The sequence below is a fragment of the Macaca nemestrina genome, chromosome 12 (genome assembly GCF_043159975.1).
Source record: "Macaca nemestrina isolate mMacNem1 chromosome 12, mMacNem.hap1, whole genome shotgun sequence".
NCBI classification, from domain to species: Eukaryota; Metazoa; Chordata; class Mammalia; order Primates; family Cercopithecidae; genus Macaca; species Macaca nemestrina.
In genome coordinates this window covers 100849317-100874196 of record NC_092136.1, presented here as the reverse complement: position 1 = coordinate 100874196, position 24880 = coordinate 100849317, and the positions used below count along the sequence as shown (strand labels likewise).

General features: G+C 36.8%; 1 protein-coding gene across 3 annotated transcripts in view; it reads right to left on the bottom strand.

The window, feature by feature from the left end:
• The window catches only part of LOC105466506 (Rho GTPase activating protein 42), a 312048-nt gene that overhangs the window by 121532 nt on the left and 165636 nt on the right, over nt 1-24880 (bottom strand). For all 3 annotated transcript variants that reach the window (XM_071075500.1, XM_071075501.1, XM_071075502.1), the window contains one exon: nt 16290-16361. In XM_071075500.1, coding sequence (XP_070931601.1) covers nt 16290-16361 — 72 coding nt within the window. The remainder of the gene's footprint in view (nt 1-16289; nt 16362-24880) is intronic.

The following is a 24880-nucleotide window of genomic DNA, read 5'->3' as shown; positions in this document are numbered from 1 at the left end:
CAACCCCTGTCTTAAAACATAGAAATCAACATTTGCAAATCAGGATGGAAACAAAAGTCACCCTTAACTGCAGGGTGGAAAACTCATCCTGAGGTAAAAGAGAACAGAGTCATCTGAGTCCTGAGATCCGTGCTTTGAGCTGGCAAGTAAGAACTGTTAAAGATAGCCCTGGATTCACTCTATCCTGTGCCACACTTCTTTTGGGGACTGGATAACAGCGGAATTTATGGATGGGGCAATAAGCCTATCCTACCCAAAGGGAAGGGAAGGAATACATTTTAAAAAGGAAAGATATGGCAGACTGGAGAACTAATCTGGCGCAAAAATAAACACATTACAATTCCAGAAGTTGCAGAATCAAGGTAGAGAATGAAAAAGGCAAAAGGTGGTGCCCCAAGGAAGCGGGAGGGCCAACAAAGAGGCTCATCTATGAACTCCATGGAAAAGATGGGGGCTCCAGAGGTCTGCCCTTTGCTTGATGGTATTCAGTGGGAGCTTACAGTCAAAGACCTTTGTGATCTGACACAGGCCCGAGGTGTCCACACCTGCTCTCCTGCTGATATTGTGTTTGGTTTCCAAGCCTTGAATGTCTGGCAGGTAACAGACATTGACGGTAAACAAAATTTATCATTGCTATGGTCTGGATGTAGTTTGTTACCACCAAAACTCATGCTGAGGTTTAATTACCAGGGTAGCAGTCCTGGGAATCGGGGCCTAGTGGGAGGTGTTTGGGTGCCTCAAGAATAGATTAATGCTGTCTATTGGGACTAGGTGAGCTCTCACTCTCATGGGAATAGATTACTTCCCACAAGAGAGGGTTGTTATAAGGTAAGACTCCTTCTCCTGTTCGGTCCCTTTTTTGCACAGACGTCCAGCTCTGAACATCCGTATGTATGGTACAGCACAAACGCCCTTGGCAGAAGCCAGTGCCTTGCACCTGAACGTCCAAACCTGCAGGACCATGAACCTCTTTTCTTTATAAATTACTCCAACTCAGGTATTCTGCAACACAAAACAAAGACAACTATGAACATTCTAATGTAAATAATTATTAATTATTGGCTGGTGGGTGGTTTCTCAACACCAGCCTTTCACATTGCTCATAAGTTGTCTTCCTGAAATGCAGGGTCAAGACTGGACGGCCCTCATGAATACAGTATGTGGGTGAGGGGCATGTGCCTTAGAGTTAAAATGCCTGGGTTCAATCCCTGCTCTGGTACTTAGTATCTGCCTAATCTCAGGCAAATTACATTGTCCTTTCTGTGGCTCCGTTTAGTCATTAGTAAAAAGAGGCTGAAAAGAATAGGCCCTACCTCACAAGTTTATTGTAAAGATTAAATAAATAAATATATGTGAGCCACCTAGAAGACTGCCTGACATATGTTATTAATACCAATTATATCCTGATCATTATTATTAAACAAAAAACTGGGTGTGACACAAAACTCTCCATTATTCTACCCTAGCTGGCTATTTCATGCCTCATTTCTCACTAATTCTGCCTTCATCCTCCATTTGCATATACACGCTAAACTCTGACCTGGTATTTACTCATGCCATGGGTTATATAACACACCAGTAGGTTATACAATGAGTTTCATGGGTTAGAATCAGCATTTTTTTTTTTTAATGAACTAAATTAGAGTAGAATGCAATAGAATATACCACAATACATCCCTTGTAGAAACAGAAGTATGTTAGCACATATACTTGCTAAATTGTGATGTAAAATATATTTCTTAATGTGGTTCATGTTCCTAAAAGAGAGAAAAAAAGGCTAAATGTAGCAGCTGCAATCACACCAGTATATATCAAGCTTCTAAGCCACATAACAAATTTCAAATTTTTATACCACTATGTCACTTCCTTTCCCTGTCTTCTCTTTTGCCAGGGATGCCATTTTCCCCTGTACTGACTGGAGAATTTCCACCAGTCTTTATATTGCACCTGCTGGATAGTATAACTTTACAGGGATCTTTGCCAGCCTCCCCTGGTTAGCCAGAGTGAGTTGTTCCTCCCGCTGTGCTTGAAAGATATGATGGGCATACTTCAGGTATATCAGTGATGCCTTTAAACCATAATTATTTATTTCTCTGGAGTTTCTTCTGCTACAGTGTGTGGTCCGTGAGGGCAAGCGTCATATAGTATTTTTGCATCCCCCAATGCCGAGGAATGTGCTTGTTACAAAGCAGATCAACACCATCCAATTGAATGTTTTTGTATCAGTGACAACATGAGAGAGATTACGGCATGGTAATCAAATTTCTCCTGACTCAAGACTGGGAAAGGAGAATGAGGTAGAAGAGCAGATCCTGTCAGTATATTAAATGATCAAATTTACATTCTAAAAAAATCTAATTCATCCCAGCACTTTGGGAGGCTGAGGTAGACAAATCACCTGAGGTCAGGAGTTCCAGACCAGCCTGGCCAACATGGTGAAACCCCATCTCTACCAAAAATACAAAAATTAGCCAGGCGTGGTGCACACCTATAATACTAGCTACTTGGGAGACTGAGGCAGGAGGATTGCTTGAACCTGGGAGGTGGAGGTTCCAGTGAACTGAGATCATACCACTGCACTCCAGCTAGGCGATAGAGTGAGATTCCATCTCAAAAAAAAAAAAAAAAAATCTCATTAATTTGGAAGACAAAAACTAAAACATAGTAAAAGTCTCACCAAAACGTCTACTAGGCAAGGAAAGGATCAAAAAGCTGCACCTTAAGGGCTGCTGCGATTTTATTTTCATCTGAATAAATAATATGACATGAATAATAAGATAAATAATTTTACTGATCAATATAAATATACTATTTTTAAAAATGCTATAGTATCCAGATACTCTTTGGGGGCTTCATATTCCATTTTCATTGCTAAATTTCAACAACAACACTGAAAAATAGGAGCCGTTTATACAGAACAAGAGTTAGGTAAATAGGAACAATGTCATATTAAGAATAAAAGAACCAGGCTGGGCACGGTGGCTCACGCCTGTTATCCCAACACTTTGGGAAGCCAAGGTGGGTGGATCACCTGAGGTCGGGAGTTTGAGACCAGCCTGCCCAACATGGAGAAATCCTGTCTCTACTAAAAATACAAAATTAGCTGCGCGTGATGGCGCATGCCTGTAATCCCAGCTACTCAGGAGACTAAGGCAGGAGAATCTCTTGAACCCAGTAGGCAGTGGTTGCAGTGAGCCAAGATCGCACCTTTGCACTCCAGCCTGGTCAATGAGAGTGAAACTCCATCTAAAAAACAGAACAAATTAATCTAACAGGGATGTTCAGCAAATGCTGACACTTCCTTGTAGATTCTAATCCTGGCAGCTTTGACAAACAGGTGGTCAATACATTTTGTTGGTAGAAGGGACATGAAAATTTTATGTATTTCTGATGTAAAAAAAAGGTTTGAGATAATTTTTATACTGGAAATAGGCTGAGGTTCGTTGTTGTTGTTGTTGTTGTTTGTTGTTTGTTTTTTGTTTTTTTTAAGAAAGAGTCTCCCTCTGTTACCCAGGTTAGGGTACAGTGGTGCAATCTCGGCTCACTGCAACCTCCACCTCCTAGGTTCCAGTGATTCTCCTGCTTCAATCTCCTGCTGGGATTACAGGCATGTACCACGATGCCTGGCTAATTTTTGTATTTTTAGTAGAGACGGGGTTTCACCAGTTGGCCAGGCTGGTCTCGAACTCCTGACCTCAAGTGATCCACCCACCTCTGCCTCCTAAAGTGTTAGTATTGCAGGCATGAGCCACCGTGCCCAGCCGATTTTCGTTAATTTTTATACTGGAAACAGGCTGAGGTTCATAATTTAATTTTTAAATCTATAGACAGATTCTAAATGTTTGCCTCACTGATTCATAGTCTTTAGAGGGTTTCCAATTACTTCCATGTATATTATAAAGTTTTAATATTAATTTAATACACATAGAATGTTGGTGACGGCAGTAGGAACAACCCAATAAAACACTTAAAATTCAAATGCTGGTACAATTTATTTACAACAGTACCGAAGAATAGATTATAAGGTATACAAAAGTATTTTATTACAATTATTTGGAAAATCCTTTTTTTTAAACCTTTTTTCTTAGATCACTCTGATAATAAACTCTGATATCTGTGTTTTCTCAACAACCAATCAACAATTACAGAATAAAATTAAACACAGAATGGCTTAACTCACTGACGGTTGTCACTTTATCAAAGCTCTGTGGTTAACATCAAATGATGAGCCCTACAAATCTATTGATTCCAAACACTTGAAACATACTCCTGTTTGTATCTGTAACTTTGAACTCTAAAACATAAGTGTGAAATACAGTGTTTCCAATTTTATTGAGTACTTGTTTATGTTTTCCAAGGAAGTCAATATGAGGTTTCCTAAGTACTTTAGAATATTTCTCACCATTTAAGTTTGAAAAGCAGAAAGCACATATAGCTTCCAGACCACTTCAAAGACTACTGGAACCGCAATGACCCTGAACAAAGAAGCTATAAGTAAAAATAGTAATGCGTATAGCAATGTCAAGGCCAAACTAGGTATCATGAAATACGTTTAGAATAAATTCTCTATAGCAAATTCTTCTGCAGCAGGGCAGCCAGGGAAATGTGGTAGAGGAAAGAAAGTACCTACAGATAAAAGCACCAGCTCTTAAACCAAGAACACCACCTTGTTATGTAAAGAAGATACAAAGTTCACAGGGAAATTGTGTGCTATGGGGATGTTTCAGGCAGAGCTTAACTCCCCACTATTGGCCCTACTAAAAGCAAGAGACCTAGAAAATTTTCTTCAGTCAACTGAGATTTCTCCCTCCTCCAGATTTACTGTAAGTAACTGGATCTACTACAGAGAAGACTTCATTGCAAGAAAACAGGCTGGACTCTCACTCAAGAGGGCTGATCACTGAAAAATGAAAATAATCTTATGGTATAGCAAGATTTCAATCTCAAGATCTCTCACATAGATGTCAACAATGACATAAATGAGGCTCCACTGTATTGCACAGCCAATAACTATTTATATATGGCACTTGCAAATAGCATTAATTTTTTAAAAATGCATACTTGACCTAAAAACATAGCATAAAGACCTTCTGGAAAAATAAAATTTCGAGGGAAGCTTAAAACATTTCATAAGTATTGGTCTTTAGGCATCAAAATAAGGCATCATTAGGAGGGTAAAATAGTGAAATCTTACCTACAATGTAAGTACAATCAAATTATAAGAGCTTATTTTCCTATCTAAGCATAGAGGAACCACTTAAAGCTATAATAATCTATATAAGGATGTATGTATGCATATATTTAATATATAGTGATACACATATATTGATTTGAATTCTAAAACTTTCCAATAGAATGGCTTCTTGGTTGTGTTCCTATCTAAAATTCTAACTCTATGTGATTCTCCTGCCTCAGTGTCCTGAGTAGTGCTCAGCATCTGCAATGACTGGCATAGAAACATTAAATGCAGAAATAACTACTGACTAACAGTTTCCAGGAGATGTCATTTGGTTTGTTCTTCCATTGGTGTTAATGGGGTCAGGGCTGATACCTCACTAGGATGTTGTAAAGTTGGAGAAAACACACTATGAACTACAAAGGAAAAAAAAAGAGGAAAGATTTACATTCCTTTAAAGGATGCAGGTATGGTATACTGCCAAGGTTATTGAATTAAATATAAAAGAACTTGGATTCAAATTTCGCCTACAGTATATATTCACCTCTTGGTGGCTGGCAATGCTCCTTCATCATTCTATCTGAAAAATGATGATACCTTCTACTTTATAAGAGTGCTATATATGGAACACTATATCTAAGTGTTCAATAAGTTGTATAGTGTCATTAGTTATAAGTAATGTCCATCCAGATGCCTTCTTGCTAGGTACCCAGGTACCCCTGTAAACCACACTTTATCAATATTCAAAAATCAACCCAGATTTGTTGTCGTCTCCATGTTGATTTTTGAATATTGATGAAGTGTGACCATGAAACAAAATAAGGCAAACTAATCTACATGCACGATGACTTCATTTTTACAATGATACTTTGGTTACACTGACAGAAAGTATATAATAGCAATAATTATGAATAATTATAAAACAAAAACAATAAACATTTTAGTGCTTACTATGTGGAAGAAACTATGCTAAACAAATTATATGCAATGTCTAAGCTATTTCAATCCTATGAGAGTAGTTGTATTATTTTCTCCATGTTTCATATGGGGAAATTAAATCTTAGAAAAGGCAACTAGAATGTCCAAGTTTATACTTCTAGTAAGTGCCAGAGTTTGATTTCAAGTTAAGATAACAATGTAGAACTTGCTGCTGATATTATAAGACACTATCTCACTACCCAAATGAGCTCATCAGTATTCCTTATTTAAGGAGAAGAGGCATGTCTTCTGTGCACCAAATGTGCTATTAAAGAACTATATATTTTATCTCATTTCTGTTTAAAATCTGACTCTACTCCGTACTAGTTAGATTACCTTGGTCCATTTGCTTAACTTCTTTTCACTTCAGTTTCTTTACCTATAAAATGAGTTTAACAGGTGTCTTATTTAATAGGCTGGTTACGAGGATTAAGTAAGTTTACAAGTAAAGTGCTCAGGGCAACATTTAGTTAACTAAAATAAAGGGTCAAGTACTATTATCGTTAAAAAAGATGATCAAATAAAGTGAATAATTCTGTAACCTTATATACATAAGTGCCACTGACAGAAGTTATAATAAAGGGAACTATAAGGACAGTCATGACTCATTTATTACTGTTTTATTGTATATTAGATATTGCATTTTTTACAAATTGAAGATTTGAGGCAACCATGTGTCTGGAAAGGTTATTAGTGCCATTTTTTAAACGATGCTCACTTTACGTCTCTGTGTCACAACTTTCTAACTCTCATAATATTTCAAACTTTCTCATGATTATTATATTTGTCACGGTGATCTGTGATCAGGGATCTTTGATACTACTATTGTGATGGTTTTGGGACTCCATGGTCTCACACCTATATAAAACAGTGAATTTAACTGATAAATACTGCACGTGTTCTGCCTGCTTTGCCAATTGGACATTCTCTGTCTCTCTCTCTTCCAGCTTCCTTCTTCCCTGACACACAATTAGGTACAATGGCTTCCAAGTGTTCAACTGAAAAGAAAAGTCATATGTCTACCATTTCAAATCAAAAGCTAGAAATGATTAAGCTTAGTGAAGAAGGTATGTTGAAAGCTGACAGAGGCTAGGAGCTAATCCTCTTGTGCCAGTCAGCCAAGCTGTGAATACAAAAGTTCTTATGGGAAATCAAAAGTGCTACCCCAGTGAACACACAAATGGGTAAGAAATCAAAACAGACTTATTGCAAATATGAAGAAAAAGTTTTAGGGGTCTAGACAGAAGATCAACCACAACATTCCCTTAAGCCAAAGCCTCATCCAGAGCACGGTCCTAACTCGCTTCAATTCCATGAAGGCTGAGAGAAATAAGGAAATTGCAGAAGAAAAGTTTGAAGCTAGCAGAGGTTGGTTCATGGGGAAGAAAAGCAGCCATATCCTAACATAAACATCTCAGGTGAAGCAGCAAATGCTGATGTAGAAGCTGCAGAAAGTTATCCAGAAGATCTAGCTAAAATCATAGATGAAGGTGGCTACACCAAACAACAGATTTTCAATGTGGACAAAACAGCCTTCTCTCGGAAGAAGATGCCATCCAGGACTTCCATAGCTAGAGAAGAGAAGTCAATGTTTGGCTTCAAAGCATCAAAGGACCAGCTGACTCTCTTGTTAGGGGCTAATGAAGCTGGTGACTTTAAGTTGAAGCCAATGCTCATTTACCATTCAGAAATCTTAGGGCCCTTAAGATGCATGCTAAAGCTACTCTGCCTGAACTCTAGAAAGGTTAAACAAAGCCTGAATGATAGCACATCTTTTTACGGCATAGTTTACTTAATATTTTCTTTTCTTTTTTTTTTTTTTGAGACGGAGTCTTGCTCTGTCGCCCAGGCTGGAGTGCAGTGGCCAGATCTCAGGATCTCAGCTCACTGCAAGCTCCGCCTCCCGAGTTCACGCCAATCTCCTGCCTCAGCCTCCCGAGTAGCTGGGACTACAGGCGCCCGCACCCTCGCCTGGCTAGTTTTTTTTTTTTTTTATTATTTTTTAGTAGAGACGGGGAGTTTACTTAATATTTTAAGTGCACTCTTGAGACCTTTTGCTAAGAAAAAAAGATTCCTTTAAATATAGAACTACTCATTGCCAATTTACCTGATCACCCTGATGGATATACAAGTAGACTAATGTTCTTTCATGACTGCTAACATAAAATCTGTTCTGCAGCCCATGGATCAAGAAGTAATTTTGACTTTCAAATCTTATGATTAAAGAAATGCATTTCATAACTGATATGGTTTGGCTCTGTGTTCCCACCCAAATCTCACATCAAACTGTAATTCCCAGTGTTGGAGGAGGGGCCTGCTGGGAGGTGACTGGATCATGGGGTCAGATTTCCCCCTTGCTAGTCTCATGAGAGTGCGCTCTCATGGGATCTGGTTGCCTGAAAGTTTGTAGCACTTCCTCTTTTGTTCTCTCTCCTCCTCCTGCTCTGCAATGTGAAGAAGGTGCTAGCTTCCCCTTTGCCCTTCCCGCATGACTGTAAGTTTCCTGAGGCCTCCACAACCATGTTTTCTGTACCTGGTTGTGAGTCAATTAAACCTCTTTTCTTCAGAAATTATCCAGTCTCAGGTAGTTACTCATAGCAGTGCAAGAACAGACTAATACAATAAGGCTATCATTGTCAAAGACAGTGATTTCTCTGACAGATCTAGGCAAGGTAAATTGAAAACCTTCTGGAAAGGATTCACCACTCTAGAAGCCATTGACAACATTTATGATTCACGGAAGAAGTTGATTCTAATCCTTACGGATGACTTGGAGGGGTCTGAAGACTTCAGTGGAGGAACTTCCTGCAAATGTGGTGGAAACAGCAAGAGAACTAGAATTAGAAGAGGAGCCTGCAGACAAGACTGAATTGCTGCAATCTCATGATCAAACTTAAAGGATGAGGAATTGCTTCTTATGGATGAGCAAAGAAACTAGTTCCTTGAGATGGAATCTATTCCTTGTGAATATTGTTGAAATGCCAACAAAGGATTTGGAATATTCCATGTACTTAATTGATAAGGCAGAGGAGTGTTTGAAGGAATTGACTACAATTTTAAAAGATTTAAAATTTTACTACGGGTAAAACGCTATCAAAAAGCAATATCACACACTCCAGAAAATACTTTCATGAAAGAGTCAACCTGTGAAGCAAACTTCACTGTAGTCTTCTTTGAAGAAACTGCCAAAGCCACCCCAGCCTTCAGCAACCACCACCCTTACAGTCAGCTGCTACCAACATCCAGGCAAGACCATCCACCAGAAAAATGAACACAACTCATTAAAGGCTCAGATAATTGTTAGCATATTTTAGCAATAAAGTATTTTTTAAATAAGGTATGTATGTTGATTTTTAGACATAACACTATGATTGCACACTTAAGAGACTACTGTATAGTGTGAATATAACTTTTATATGCTGTAAGAAATAAAACATATGTGTGACTCATTGGGATATTTGTTTTAGGCCAGTGGTCTGGAACTGAACCTACAAAATCTATTTCCAAGGAACCTGCCTATATACAGATCTTTTACCTCCTTTGTTAACTTTGCACCTAATTTTATTATTGCTATTATAAAGGGGATTGTTTTCTCAATTTTCCTTTTGGATAGTTAATTAATAGTATTACATTGGAAAGCTGCTTGTTTTCATTGATTTTGTATCCTGCAACTCTGTTCGAGGTGAGTGAGGCATTTGTAATACTTCTTAGATTCTCTAAGCTATTTTTATTTTGAGACAAGTTAGACTGCAGTCACTTTTCACATGACAGAAATCTAAGACTGAAACAGGAATTGTGACAACTATGTATAGATTTTTTGGATACTACATGCTAAAATAACTGCATGTATAAGGCATGTTTAAAAATAATAAACAAATGTTCAGAGACAGAAACAAACTCTACAATGGACAGAACAAAGGGACCAGAATTATCGGTTTCCATTACAGTCTTCAACATGAAAACAATATAAAGAAATCAAGTTCTATTATAAAATGACTAGCAATATATTGTTGATTTCTATATAAAAACCATAGAAGAATGTTCACATGATTTTTATTAAAGTCTTAGTAAAAATAAAAACCAATGTCTCACAAAACATTTCTCATAGAAATAAAAATGTATCCTTTAACTTTCACGGGCAGTATTTCCCAAGTTTCTTATCTTTAATGAAACAAGTCAGCATTAATTGCCTACTGTATACTGGGGACCCTGGGCATCAAGGGGAATTTCTTTTTTTTTTTTGAGACGGAGTCTCCCTCTGTCACCCAGGCTGGAGTGCAGTGGCCGGATCTCAGCTCACTGCAAGCTCCACCTCCCGGGTTCATGCCATTCTCCTGCATCAGCCTCCCAAGTGTCTGGGACTACAGGCACCCGCCACCTCGCCCGGCTAGTTTTTTGTATTTTTTAGTAGAGACGGGGTTTCACCAGGTTAGCCAGGATGGTCTCGATCTCCTGACCTCGTGATCCGCCTGTCTCGGCCTCCCAAAGTGCTGGGATTACAGGCTTGAGCCACTGTGCCCGGCCAAGGGGAATTTCAAAAGTAAGGGAAATATATTAACTATGCTTGGTTAAAGGGGTAGGTTTGGGCATATTTGAAAACATTTTGATAACTAAGATATTTCACACTAAACCATTTATTTGTTAAAGGTAAAGAAAATGAAGTATTTCACAACAGAGTTGCTCTAGGGAGTAGAAGGGCTTCTGGTCTGAGGAACTGAGTTCTGATCTTCACTGGGCCACCACGTCTCTTCCCAGTTTGTTTCTGTATAATATACATCCGTATGTGGAAAGTGAGCCTTTGTCCTCCTTAGTGCAAGTTCCATCACTAAACATATGTAATACTCTGGTATGTATGTATGTTTATAAACATACATTTGTTTTTCCACAGTGTATTATCTTTGATTAGAAACTCACACAAAGGCCGGGGACAGTGACTCACGACTATAATCCCAGCACTTTGGGAGGCCAAGGTGGGTGGATCACTTGAGATCAGGAGTTCAAGAGCAGCCTTGCCAACATGGTGAAATCTTGTCTCTACTAAAAACACAAAAATTAGCCTGGCATGGTGGTGGGCACCTGTTAGTCCCAGCTATTCAGGAGGCTGAAGCAGGAGAATCACGTGAAGCCGGGAGGCAGAGGTTGTAGTGAGCCAAGATTGCACTACTGCACTCCAGCCTGGGTGACAGAGTGAGACTCCATCTCAAAAAAATAAAAATAAAAATAAAAATAAAATAAAAATAAAAAATAAAAACAAACAAACAAAAAACCTCAGACATACAGCTCTATCTATACTTCGGAGTCAGCTGGTCTACGTAGCAACAGGCATATAAAGTGCAGAGAGGACCTTACAATCAATTAACTCTGAGAACAGCGAAGTTTCCAATACAGTCATGGAAATGGAAATAGAATTGTCAATTTATTCAAAAAGCATCCAAAACCAGTTATGATTCATCTTACTCTATACTATTTGGTTGATGCAAAAGTAATTGTTGTTTTTGCCATTACTTTTGCATCGACCTAATATGACTACTATGGATATATTCCTATGGTGGAAATTCATAGAGTTGACATCAAGTGTTCTGAATACCTACTTTCCACTAGTATTCTAGAACTTAAAGCAGCAGTGTGTCAGGAGAAACTAAACATTCAATCTAAGCCTCTGACACATGTAATATGTCTGGCCTGTAACACAATGTCATTCTGAATATACCAACTTACTAAGAAACTTCAAATAAATACATCCTTGACAACTGTTTATAGATAATTCTCCTAATCTCCAAGTATCTGAAACAGCAGAACCCATTTCCTTCTGTCCTTCAGTTCAACAACCCCATTACTAATCTTTTCTAATGCCTCTCACGGATGCACGATGCTTCTTTCCCACAACTGTGACTTACCAAGAGCCTTACTTTCACAGTGAAGTATCAGGTGTCTCGAAGTGCCATAGAACACACTACAAAGGAAATGTTTGTGGTCCATGGATCTTATCCACTGCAGTTAAACAGTATCATCTGGTTGCAAGGCAAGGGCCACTTTGACTCAGCATTTTCCACTCTGTGTTGCCTGTGTGGACCAAGCTGAAGAGGTCGCTGACTGCAGTGGAAGATTCTACGCTTAATCAACGGCCCTGCCTTCCAGCTGGCTAATCAGCCCAAACATGCTTGTGGGAAATCTTCAAGGCAAAGGCTGAAAAGCTGCAGAGTGTCACTTTTAGAATTAACTTTATGCACCAAATAAGAAAATACCTAAGGAAACGGGGACTGAAGTAATAGAAAAAAATAAGTACTTTCATGTATGTTTATTCCACAATGCCAAAAGAAAATTGATCTATACATATATTTTGGAAGAACATGCCTGGTTTTTTTTGTTGCTGTTTTATTTTTTGGTTTTTTTGTTTGTTTGTTTTTTGTTTTGTTTTTTGAGATAGAGTTTTGCTCTTGTTGCCCAGGCTGTAATGAAATGGCATGATCTCTGCTCACCACAACCTCCACCTCCTGGGTTCAAGCAATTCTCCTGCCTCAGCCTCCCAAGTAGCTGTTGGTCAGGAGGCTGGTCTCAAACTCCCGAACTCAGATGATCCACCCGCCTCAGCCTCCCAAAGTGTTAGGATTACAGGTATGAGCAACCATACCCGGCCAAACATGCCTGTTTTTAATTCACTATTCACTTTACTAAGCAAGAACTACTTGGCAGCTTAGAAATAATTTAGTACTAAATGCATCAGGCAGATAAAATACACAGAATCACCACCACCAAAACACTAAATGAATAATGTTAATGCTCAAGACCGGCTTCATTTAATCACAAATTTAACCTTCCAGTGAATAGGTAAAGGCATAATATATACTGATGGGTGTTTTCAGTTGATCTGTCCTGCAGTTAATATGTTTACAAAACAAAATAAAATGTTATTAAGACTCCTGCCACTGCAACTGTAAGATAACTTAAACCTCCACGTAAGAAAAAGATAATTCCCAAACAGATGAAACTTACTCTTTTTGGGGCTAGAAAACTTGGAATATGTGTACTAGGGAAAAAATTTTTCACAAAGCTCTAATTCAATTTTATAAAAACAACATTGATGAAGTAAAATATTGTAAGTCAAGGCTCTGAAATAAAATGGCTTCATTTGGGGACCACACTGACTGTTTCAGATCAGCTCTGTGATTTAGATCAGCTCTGTGATTCGGTGCAGGTCACCTCATCATTTTCCTCATTTGTAAGCAGGTATAACACCAGTTCCCACCTCACAGTTTGCTTGTGACTATTTAATTAGGTCACAGATTTTCACTGAAAGTCCCTGCCAATAAAAATTAGCTACTACTAATTTTGAAAAGCCTCTCCTTGTGCTAGGACACCATATTCTTGTCATTTCCTCTTTCTTTTGTTCCTTCCTTCTCAGCCTCCTTTCCTGTCTTTCTTTTCCCAAACATCAAGTGTTGAGACAGTTCTTAGGTTATAAGCGTCCTGGGTCCTCTTCACTTGTCGCTCTATTCTTTCTCAACGGGATCTAACCTACTCCCATGACTTTAATAAACACCTAGAAGACAGAATTCCCAAGTGTTTGTTTCTAGTTCAGATCTGAACACACACCTGCTAATTCAACATCACATGGATGTCTCAGAGGAGCCTAAATTTCACTCATCATGACTAAAAACTCAACTTACCAGGACGGGCGCGGTGGATCAAGCCTGTAATCCCAGTACTTTGGGAGGCCGAGGCGGGTGGATCACGAAGTCAGGAGATCGAGACCATCCTGGCTAACATGGTGAAACCCCGTCTCTACTAAAAATACAAAAAAAAAAAACTAGCCGGGCGTGGTGGCGGGCGCCTGTAGTCCCAGCTACTCGGAGGCTGAGGCAGGAGAATGGCGTAAACCCGGGAGGCGGAGCTTGCAGTGAGCCGAGATCGGGCCACTGCACTCCAGCCTGGGTGACACAGCGAGACTCCGTCTCAAAAAAAAAAAAAAAAAAAAAAAAAAAAAAAACCTCAACTTACCATCATTGCCATCCAACATAAATGTTGCCTATATCAGTAAGTGGTTCAACAACCACCCAATTATGCAACCTGAAACCTGAGAGACATTTTCCTGAAACGTTCTCCTCCTAAATTTCCAGTGGGTAACCCACTTCCTACTATTGTCATTTCACCTCTAATATAGCTTTCTTACATCTCCTTGTCCCCACAGTTACTTTCACCCTCCTTATCTAAAGCCACTAACCACCAGCCCCAAAACTGGTTTGCCCAGGTAGTCTGTCCTACTCCTATCCATGCATGATATGCAGCTAGAATGACATTTAAAATACAAATATGGTATCACTCTCCCGCTAACATTTCTATTGCTTATCACTGCCCTTAGGCTAGGGAGTAAAATACTGTGAGTCATTTATAAAGCTGCACACGTGGCCTCTGCCTCCAGGGTCCACTGTGCTCCAAACACACTGGACTTTCTTCTACTAAAATGCGAGGCTCTTCCCTCCTCCACCAAGAAAACCTTTATTCATTCCCATATTCCATTCCTTTTTTTGGAATATTTGTAAGTTTTTTTCCCTCCCCACCATTGTGTCCCCTTTTTCTTCCTCATGACTTAGGTCTCTACCTAATACTTCTTGCAGAAGACATTTCTTGATTTCCTGGACAAGTTCAGATCCATTAATTATGCCCTTGTAAAGCACTCTGTACTTTTGCATCACAATCCCCAATACATTTGTAATTACTGCTATGTCTGTTTTTCATGAAAGATAATAGGGACATACGTGCAGGAATCATCTCTGACTTGTTTACAGCTACATCCGTTCATCTTATCAAACACCACGCATGCCACGTGTGAGCCAATTATGAGACTGATAAATATTTGCTGAATTAATTAACATAAAAATGGTTCTGATTTTAGTCCTTCACTTGAAAATTGCTCACAATTGGTGGAGAAATGCACATAAAATTCTTATCAAGGCAAACTGTGTTACCTTCTTAAGAGAAATATGTGTAAAGGCTATTCAATCCTACGAAAAGGAAACCAAATAGGTTCTGGAAGGGGAACATCTGCATGAGAAAGGCCTATATAAGGAAGGCTTGTTTCTGGCGCTGGGATATGAAACCTGGCGAGACTTCAAAAAGTGAAGTGTAAGAAGTATTCCAGAGAGAGGGAAAAGTTTGGGCAAAGACATGATTAGTGTCAGGTATATACAGAGACCGGTGAACAGAAAATTATGCCTGCTGGTGGGGTATACTGAAAGGTAGCAAAGTTCAAAATTCCAAGTTGTGCAAAGCTTTCATAATCAAAATTAAACTGTCAAGCAGAACCACAGAAGGTTTCATCATTGGAAGAATGACATAATTGAAGATGGTGAAAATGTGTTAATATATTAGAAGGAGGGTGTGGAGATCAATGAGTAGGCTATTTCAAATATTTCAGACAGAGGTAAGGAGGAAAGGAGTAGAAATAATTCTGCATTAGAATGGACAGCACTGCCTGAATGGGGAAGGTATATGACATTGACTAAAAGGAAAACTCAAACAGGGTAAGAATGAGGGAAGGATGGGAGAGGAGATGATTAGTTCTATTTTAGAAACCTTAAGTTTTATATGCTCCCATGATGTTGCACAAGTGGTTAAAATATGGCTCTAAGAATGAGGATGCAGGCAAATTTCAGATTATTAGAATCAGAAGAAATTTAATTGGTCCATAGTCAATTAAACATTAACAAAAAGGCTTTGTGACAAACATTTCTAAATTTTTCACAAACACATATTTTTATTAATAAGAAATACAAAGAATATTAAAAGTTCTCATATAATCATTGCTTGAATTGTCAATGTGCCCAGTCCCTAATTTTTAATTTATTTAGGAAGAGAGTTCCTCATAATTTCACCCTGTCTTCAAAATAGTTAATTCCTACAATTGTTGGGATAGGAAGAACTCATTTATAACATGCTTTTTATCTACTCAGTAGAATAATATATTTTATGTCTAAAAGAAGTCCAGTCTTTTGTAATAGGCTCTATGCAAAAACTTTAAAATGATGTGCAAAATTTTTTAAAAGGTCATTCTAATTTCAAAAATGTTAACATCTGAAATTATGTCGTCTTTAATTATCAGGAGAATATCTAAAGAATAATAAAATGTAACACTTACTTTTGCTGCACCTATCTGTTCTTTTCGAAATTTCTCAAGTGGTGCAATTAATACATCATTAGCATTTTGGATCTGAAATAAAAAATGCACATATATTAAATCTTGCAGAATTTCATGCCAACAACATTGAAAAAATGGCTGCTTTATCCAACGTATCAAATAGACTGTTTTTGTTTTTGTTTGCATCTATAAAAACAACTTACATGTTATATACAGTTTTTCTACTTTATAATTAAGCTGTTTTCACATATTATTTCCCTTGATCCTAATAACAATGTGAAAAATATGAAAATAAGTACTTGTGGTGAAATCTTGGTTTGAATACTTAAATTTCTTCTTCTAAAACTTAACTAAGAAACAGCACATTGGGTATTAAATTTACAAATACCTATAATTACACTGGTTTAATGTAGCCAGTTCAAGCATCATTTTAAAATTAAACTATATAAAAGCTCTTCCATTTTGCCCTTAGAATGGTAGAATTCTACAGCTGCAAAAAAAGGCTTATTTTTTCCCCTATTTAATTAGATTCCTCATAATGAGGAATTGAGGTTTGCCTGAACAGTCTCATAATGTTTCCAACCTGACTAAAATAGTATTTGATTTCATTTCAATGAAAACATATTTTAGCCCCAAATTCCACATTGAGATTTACTTAAACTTTAAAACAAATAAAGCTTTTCATATTGATCTGTAAGACTACTGCAATGGGAGTGCAAGATATGAAGACCAGCAACTGAATGCAAGCAGACAGAAATTCCTAAGGATACCATTATTCTGGAAGGGGATGTTCTTTTAAAAAACAGCCTTTAGAAAGCATTAAAATAAAGAGGAGGCCCAGTTACAAAATTTATAATTTGTTCTACGATTATGACAACTGAACAAAATCCATTACATAATTAGCAAATACCAGGATAAAGAGAGAAAATTTCTTATTTTTAAAATATATTATTCTACTTTAAAAGAGGTTAAAGGGTATACAGGTGCTCCATGTACTATTTTTCTAACTGTTTTGTAAGTTTGAAATTATATCAAAATATATGCATTTCAATGAAAGTGTCACTTTCCTTATTTTCATTAAACTGGTTTATCTCTAGTCAAGTTTAATTTCTTAAAGTCCATCATCTAAAAATGCACACAGATAATATACAAAAATAAAAAAATAAAAACTAGCATGTTAACACCACTATCCATGATCCTGTTAATCTTTGATTTGCAGAAAAATGAAAATGACAGATCTTGAAAAGAAGACCAAAATCCTATGCTGTGAAAGCATACAAATTAGATTAATAGGCAAAAAATCTTGTCCCAGACAATGAGGGCCAACTGGAGATACCACTGACATCCATCACCTAATCCCCATTTCTGAGCTCAGACAGACATACCTCCAGATAGACTGTGCAGGCGTCCTACTGGGAAGAGATTATTAGAAATAGCAGTAAAATAGCTCACTTTTAATTATCTCTCTAAAACCTCTTTGCCCTCATTAAAACCCCCAATTACATACATACACACACACAAACACACACACACACACACACGTATCCAGATTGTACAGATGCAATACATAGCTGACTCCACCTTTAAAGTTAAGTTTGCATAAGGGGAAAGACAGTATCATCAGTACTTTTGTGTAATTTGGAATAATAGCAATAATAAAGGCTACTATTCATTGAATGTTTACTTTATGCTGAAAATTGCAATCAGTCCTTTACAAGCATGAGCTTATGTATTTAAAGTCAGCTAAATGGCTGGGAGAGAAATTCAAATCTGGAAGTGATAAGGAACGAGGCTGGGTTCCTGTAGTATTGACAGATGCATAGCAGGAATTCCAGAGACAGTTCTATGGAAGACACAAAAGGACTCAATGACAAATTGCACAGAGGGAGAAAGAGAGAGGAATCAATGGAGAAACTAAGGTTTTGGCCTCAGCCACTGGAACTTTGGTAACACATCAGAATTTGGGGCAAATGAGGTAGGGAGTATGCTTGATAGAGAAAGAATAAAGACAACGATTAATTTCACTTTGTTCCAATTACATCTGATGTCATGGAAAGATTCAAAGAAATATTATGTCAGAAAATTCCATCTCACATTGGCAGAACTAATAAAAATGAATGGATGTTTTTTATTGGGAAGGAAAGGATTGTGAAAGGGAGTAGATGGGCTGATGTCATATACTAAGACCTTGGCACTCACATTCACATCCAATGGTTTACATCTCTGCTAAACCCCTTCTCTTGTTGTTACATACATAGGACCTCAAAATAAAGCAAAAGCCAGATGATATAACAAAACAGAATAATTAACAGCACCCTGTGGGCTAAGTATAATTTCCTATCTCTATTTCTTTCACATTTCTTGGGTTATTTGGATTTGCTTTTTTTTCCCCTTCTTTTCCCATTCTCTTACCATGAAACTAAAGGGAGAAATAAATAAGTGGCAAAGGTATTAAACAGAAAAAAAAAAAAAAAAAAAAAATGAAGGGGGTGAAAACGTCCAACAGGGTGATAAAGAACAACAGAAATGATTTCTTGAGTGTTTCTAATGTGTCAAATACTACACTAAGTTCTTCACAATATAGAGATTAAAGTCAATATTTTATGGGTAATGAAATCAAACATCTAAAAAATGATCTGGAACATATTAAAAACATGAATGTTAAAGTTCGACTCAGCTTCATTTGAATCTCAGTGCCAAAACTGAAAACACACAGTGTTTCATCCCTGTACTTCTTAAAAGTTTTTATAAAAATTAAAAGCAAAATAAATTATTTTGAAAAAAATCACTAGCATAGATTTGTACATGGAAGGCTCTCAATAAATGTTAACTTCTTCAAATAATTGAATGCCTACTCTGTATTCATAACTGTCCTAAGCAGTCTTTACAGTTTCCCCTAAATGATTTAAAATGTAGTTACTCAAAGCTAGAAATTGAAATCCAGATTAATAACAGAACTTATCCAGAGGCCTAGCAGTAGTAGATCACCCCATGTTTTTCCATAAACCATTATAACAAATGCCTGGCTCTACCTCTGAAATATGATGCCACTTTTGTATGCAGTCAGTGGCTGCTGTTCACAATATGTAAATTTAAATTCAAGAGATCAAAATGGAAAATGCCAGCACTCAAAGGGCACTAAGTGGATTTACAAACCAATTTGGCTCCTTGTGAGCCTCATCTTTATACATTCCCCCTGGGAATACATGACTTTTATCCCTACACAGTGGTCACTCATATGGATTAAACCCTCCAATTCTGAAGTAATCCTGAAGTCAAGAAGGTGTTAAAATTTTGGTAGGATTAAAAGAGTTACTGTTGCTACTGCATAAGAAAGGAAAATGTCATATAGAGGGTACAAAACCCTTATTTAAAATGGGAATTAGAGTACAACTATGGTGACAACCCTTGCAAAGTTAAAAAATAAATCTAGAGAAATGCAATTTTCACTCACATGGAACTCTTTCATCCGGATTCACAAAACAAGCTTGATGAAATTCCTTCCAGAAGGGTAATACTTGGGGGAAAAATCAAGTCAAAGTTCAGGAGATTCAGGATCCCATAATATCTGTGGAATGTGCAACTTTGCATGACCTTACTAAGATGCTTTAGAAAAAATACAAAATAAATTTTAATACTCTCCCTAGATATTGATAAGATAAATTATTGAAGATGCCTTATTATGGTAATTAAGAAACAATTAACTTACAATTACTAGCCATTACCTAAACCTTGGCCTTAAGCAACTTATTTTTATAGATATTGGTTCACATTTAAAGTAAAAAACAATTACTGGTAATTTCACTTATTTTCAGTAGAAGAAAAGCAAATCTGACATTGGGTAATACTTCGCAATATAGCATCTACCATGCATTTTAACTGTGGGTAGGTTATTTAAGCCAGGCAATTAAGTTTCCTGTCACTTTCTTTTGCTATTTCAAGTGGTTCTAATAAACAGCCACAAGGGGGTGCACACAAATCATTCAAAAGTAATTGCTAGAAACGTTTTCATGTGGTTTGAAGAATGATTCTCCAAATATGTTTGGATTTCCTTTTTTACCCCCCACATAATCACAAATTATAATTTTCTATGGATCATGCATTTTCAAATGCTATCTTATAGGAATTTCCAGGGCGTGCTTTTCATTGCTGATAATCTTGCCACACTTATTCACTAAAAAAAAGTAGCAATGGAATAAAATAAATCTGAAAGGTATGTCTCTTAACAATTTTATTCTTACACTTCTTCCCTTTCCAGGTTTTGATTAAAATCCAGTGATGTTGGTGCCAGTCACAGCTCATCACTAATTAATGACTATATGTCCCATTATCTTGCAACTCATTAGCTAACACATCAGAATGTCTGAAAAATTACAGTTCCTTACCTCTCATTTTCAAAGCAATAAAACACTCAGTTTTGATGTAAAGATTTAATTATATTCTCAAGTACTATTTAAAGCAATACTTCTGATATTCTAAAGTACTATTTAAAACAATTGCTTAAGGCTATAATACGCTACACTATTTACAACAAAAAACATAAATGGTAGAGTTCATTGCAAAAATAATTTCCTGTTGAGATGTCAATATAAACAATCAATACAAAGTGGAAAGACCATAAAGGTATGTAATAATAAGTGAAATGATCATAATTAATGCAGAAGATATCTACACAGTCTTTGATGTAAAATAATGGATTATTTTCCCATTCATATTTACAACTGAATCACATCACAGCTGAAAATCACATCACAGTTCTAATTTCTGATTGATTACAAGCAAGCATCTCTTCTCTGCCTTGTCCCAAACTGTATCTAGTTCCTCCTTCCTCAACAGCTTCTTAGGAAGAAGCTCTGGCAAGGGGTGGGGAACTGGGGTGCTAGCCTGGCATTCACTCCCAAGTACTGGCCAATTTAACTCTCCATAGCTACATAATATAGACATTCTCTTCTAGGTCAGTAAATCCACAGCACTACTAAACTAGATCTCAATGGCCAAAACTCACATGAGGTATAGAGGCTGGACACATGAGCACATCTTGCATTAATAAATAATCAGAAGTCAAAGACTAAATACATATTACTTCATACCCTTTAATGTGAGCAAATGACTGAAAAAAACCATACTGCCATCTAAAAACAAGTGCTATGTAAGGCTATCTGGATACTTGCCATTCATTTAATTCTGACTTGAATGCCACTTGCTACTTCAGCATTTTAATTTTTTTGGATCTACTTAGTGACAGAGTTCCACTATGAATCCCACTCCATTGGACCTCATCAGTTAGATCTAACTCTTACTTGAATTTAATATTACTTTCATCTTTCTCAATTTTTATCAGCAATAATACTTTTCTTATGGAAATATATTGGGAAAATTAACTTAAGTTTCTGGAGAATTGTTTCTGGAGAATGCCCTCTTCTTTTTCAGAAGATAAGTAGAAGCAATACACTCTCAGGAGAATACTCCCAGTTATTTTTAATTAATTGGCCTAACCATGACAACTATGCAATCTTGATCAAGTTACTCAAACTAAGTTTCCTTTTCTATATAATAAAGATGATAATATGTCCTTATCTCATGGCCTGCTTACAAAGGTGAAATATTTTACTTTATGTCTAATGATCATAAGAATTTATTAATAAAGCATTAATTGCCTATTAAATTCTTTCTTTTGAGTAGGCCAACTGCAGTGCTCTAGATATTTTTTTTCAATGAATTAGGAAGCTGCTATTGGAGTTTTAGTATAAGAGTGATATCTCACTAGCACATAGTTGATGTCAAAGCTTATTAACTGCAGAAGAGTAGTTAATGGGGTAAAATGGCAAGCAATCTCTCTACTTCTAGAGTTTATAACTAGTGACGAATACATAAATCAAATTAAAGTTTGCTATTTTTTAATAAAACCATCTATACTCATAAGGTGGAGGAATGGAAAACCATGCAACCAAGAAGGAATTGACCATTTTCACAGAATCTAGCAGAGAAAGTGGGAGAGGAGAGTAGATTGTAAAATTTCATATAATCCACTGTGATGCAATTAACATCATAACTCTAGGTGGTAACAAATTAAACTATTTGTGTACTAGTTATTTGAACCACAAAGGTAGGTTATTTATTGTATCTTTCTTGTTCTTAAACTACTTTTGCTTTATTCCTTTCTACTCAGCAATCTCTAATGGGGGATTAAAATAAGAATACTTTTTAAACATTTAAGTATTGTAGAAACATTTTCAAATACCAGACATAACCATAACATATTGCCTCCCCACTTATCTATTTATTACCAGCCTAATTACTGCTTTTTCATTTACAACCCTTTAATATTGGAGGCTAAAAACAGAAAACAAAGTCAAACTTCTTTTCAACTATAAATATCAAGATATGTGAAAGGTCAAATTAGAATTGGCATCTTAAAAGCTGCTTAAAATAATACTCCAAATGACCTGCATATACATTCACTTTTAAAAATATACTTTTTTTTTTATTTTGACCAAAAGGTATGCATTTAAGAAAGCAATTTTATAGAATTTTTTAAAAGACCATATTAACTCAAAGGTCACACAAGGAAGATATTTAAGTTATGTCATTCAGAACCTGTATTCTCAAAGGGAGATTTAAGAAACGTAGTACCCTGAAGTGTTTCATTCCAACAGGTTAAATACTCACTCCTGCATCTGACTAGGTAAAAATGTTCTTCAGGGATACTGGTGAGGTTACTTCAGCCGGTTCTCTACCTTTGCACATTCTAAGGAAACATCAGGGTCTGCTGAACTTTGTACCTCTGGTGGCGCAACTAGACCACTCCAGTGATGTTCCTATGTTTGTTAATATGGCCAAAAATATTCCTATAACACAGTTGCCTTATTTATGTCAATATCCTCATGTTCATGAAAATATACCTCCTCCCATTCTCCCACCTCAAATATCAGAGACACCGTACATCCTAAGCTGAGCTAGTTAGGGCCTCAAGAGTATTTCTATTTATATGTTCTAACCCCTAACTTAGAGTGGGGGAAAGTGGCTTTGTGTATGGGAGCAAGGGGAGGGAGCTTCAGCAAAGTGTAATTTATATCACTCCCTCCCTCCCACTTAATGCTATTTCTTCTTGCTAATTGTGCTCTACCCTTCTTGGTATTCCCTACTAAGAGTACCTTTGGATTGAAAAAAATAAAATCATTCATCTTTTATAAATTCTTCATTTGTGAATTTAAGCAAATTTCTGATAGCCTTTGCCAGTTTAAAAGCAAATAAAATTCATTAAATTCCCAGTCATATTTTATAGCAATTGCATTTTAGTAGCTGAATGTTAATATAATCATAATTGTCCAGTATTTCAATAATAGCAGATTGCCAAATGTTTAAGAAAAATGGAAGATACCCAGTGTATATGCAATTTCTTAAATTTCTTATTGTAGTTGTACATTAGTGGGGGAGAATGGGAATAAAGAGGAGGACAGGAGAGAAGAGGGAAAGAAGGAAGGAATTATGCAGGATACAGACGTACATAAACAAAGGAGAGAATGATCTAACTAATACAGGGAGAAATTAGGAAAAATTAGGTCTGGGGCCAGTGGTGTGTTAAAGCAAGCTCATAGTGGCTCACAGAACCTTTGTGCTCATCTCTTCCCAGCCCGCACTGGGTAAGTGACCTTTGTTGAAATCAGCCAAGGTGGGAGGATTTACTCCGTGAAAATCAGCAAGCTCTACAAATCAGATTTCTCACACATACATAGCCACATGTATGCATGCATGTGTATACAACTGGCACCTGAGTGCCAGTTTTTCCCAATCTACCACTGCCTGGAGCCAAATATGTAACTACGCATTGCTTAACAATGGGCATGTGTTCTGAGAAATGGATCGTTAGGCGATTTTGTCATCGTGCAAACATTGTAGAATGCATTGCACAAAGCTAGATGGTACAGCCTACTATACACCTAGGCTATATGGTACAGCCTATTGCTCCTAGGCTTCAAACCTGGACAGCACCTTACTGTACTGAATACTGTAGGCAACTTTAACAGTGGTAAGGTAAGTATTTGTGTATCTAAATATATCTAAACCTAGAAAAATACAGTAAAAATACGGTGTAAAAGATCTTTTTGTAACAGAACACTGTACAGGGCACTTACCATGAATGGAGCTTGCATGCCTGGAAATTGCTCTAGGTGAGTCAGTGACTGGGTGGTGAGTGAACGTGAAAACCTAGGACATTACTGCACACAATTATAGATTTTACAAACACTGTATGCTTTGACTACATTAAATTTATAAAAAATACTTTTCTTCAATAATAAATTAACCTCGGCTTATGGCAAATTTTGTACTTTTAAACTTTTTAATTTTTTAACTTTTTGACTCTTTTGTCAAAGCTTAAAACACATTATACAGCTATAAGAATCTTTTATTTCTTTATATCCTTATTCAATACACTTTCTTCTATTTAAAATTTATGTTTTACTTGATGATACAAAGACACACATTAGCTTAGGCCTGCACAAGTTTAAATCATCAATATCACCATCTTCTACTTCCACATCTTGCCCTAATAGAATGTTTTCGGGGCAGTAACACACATGGAGCTGTCA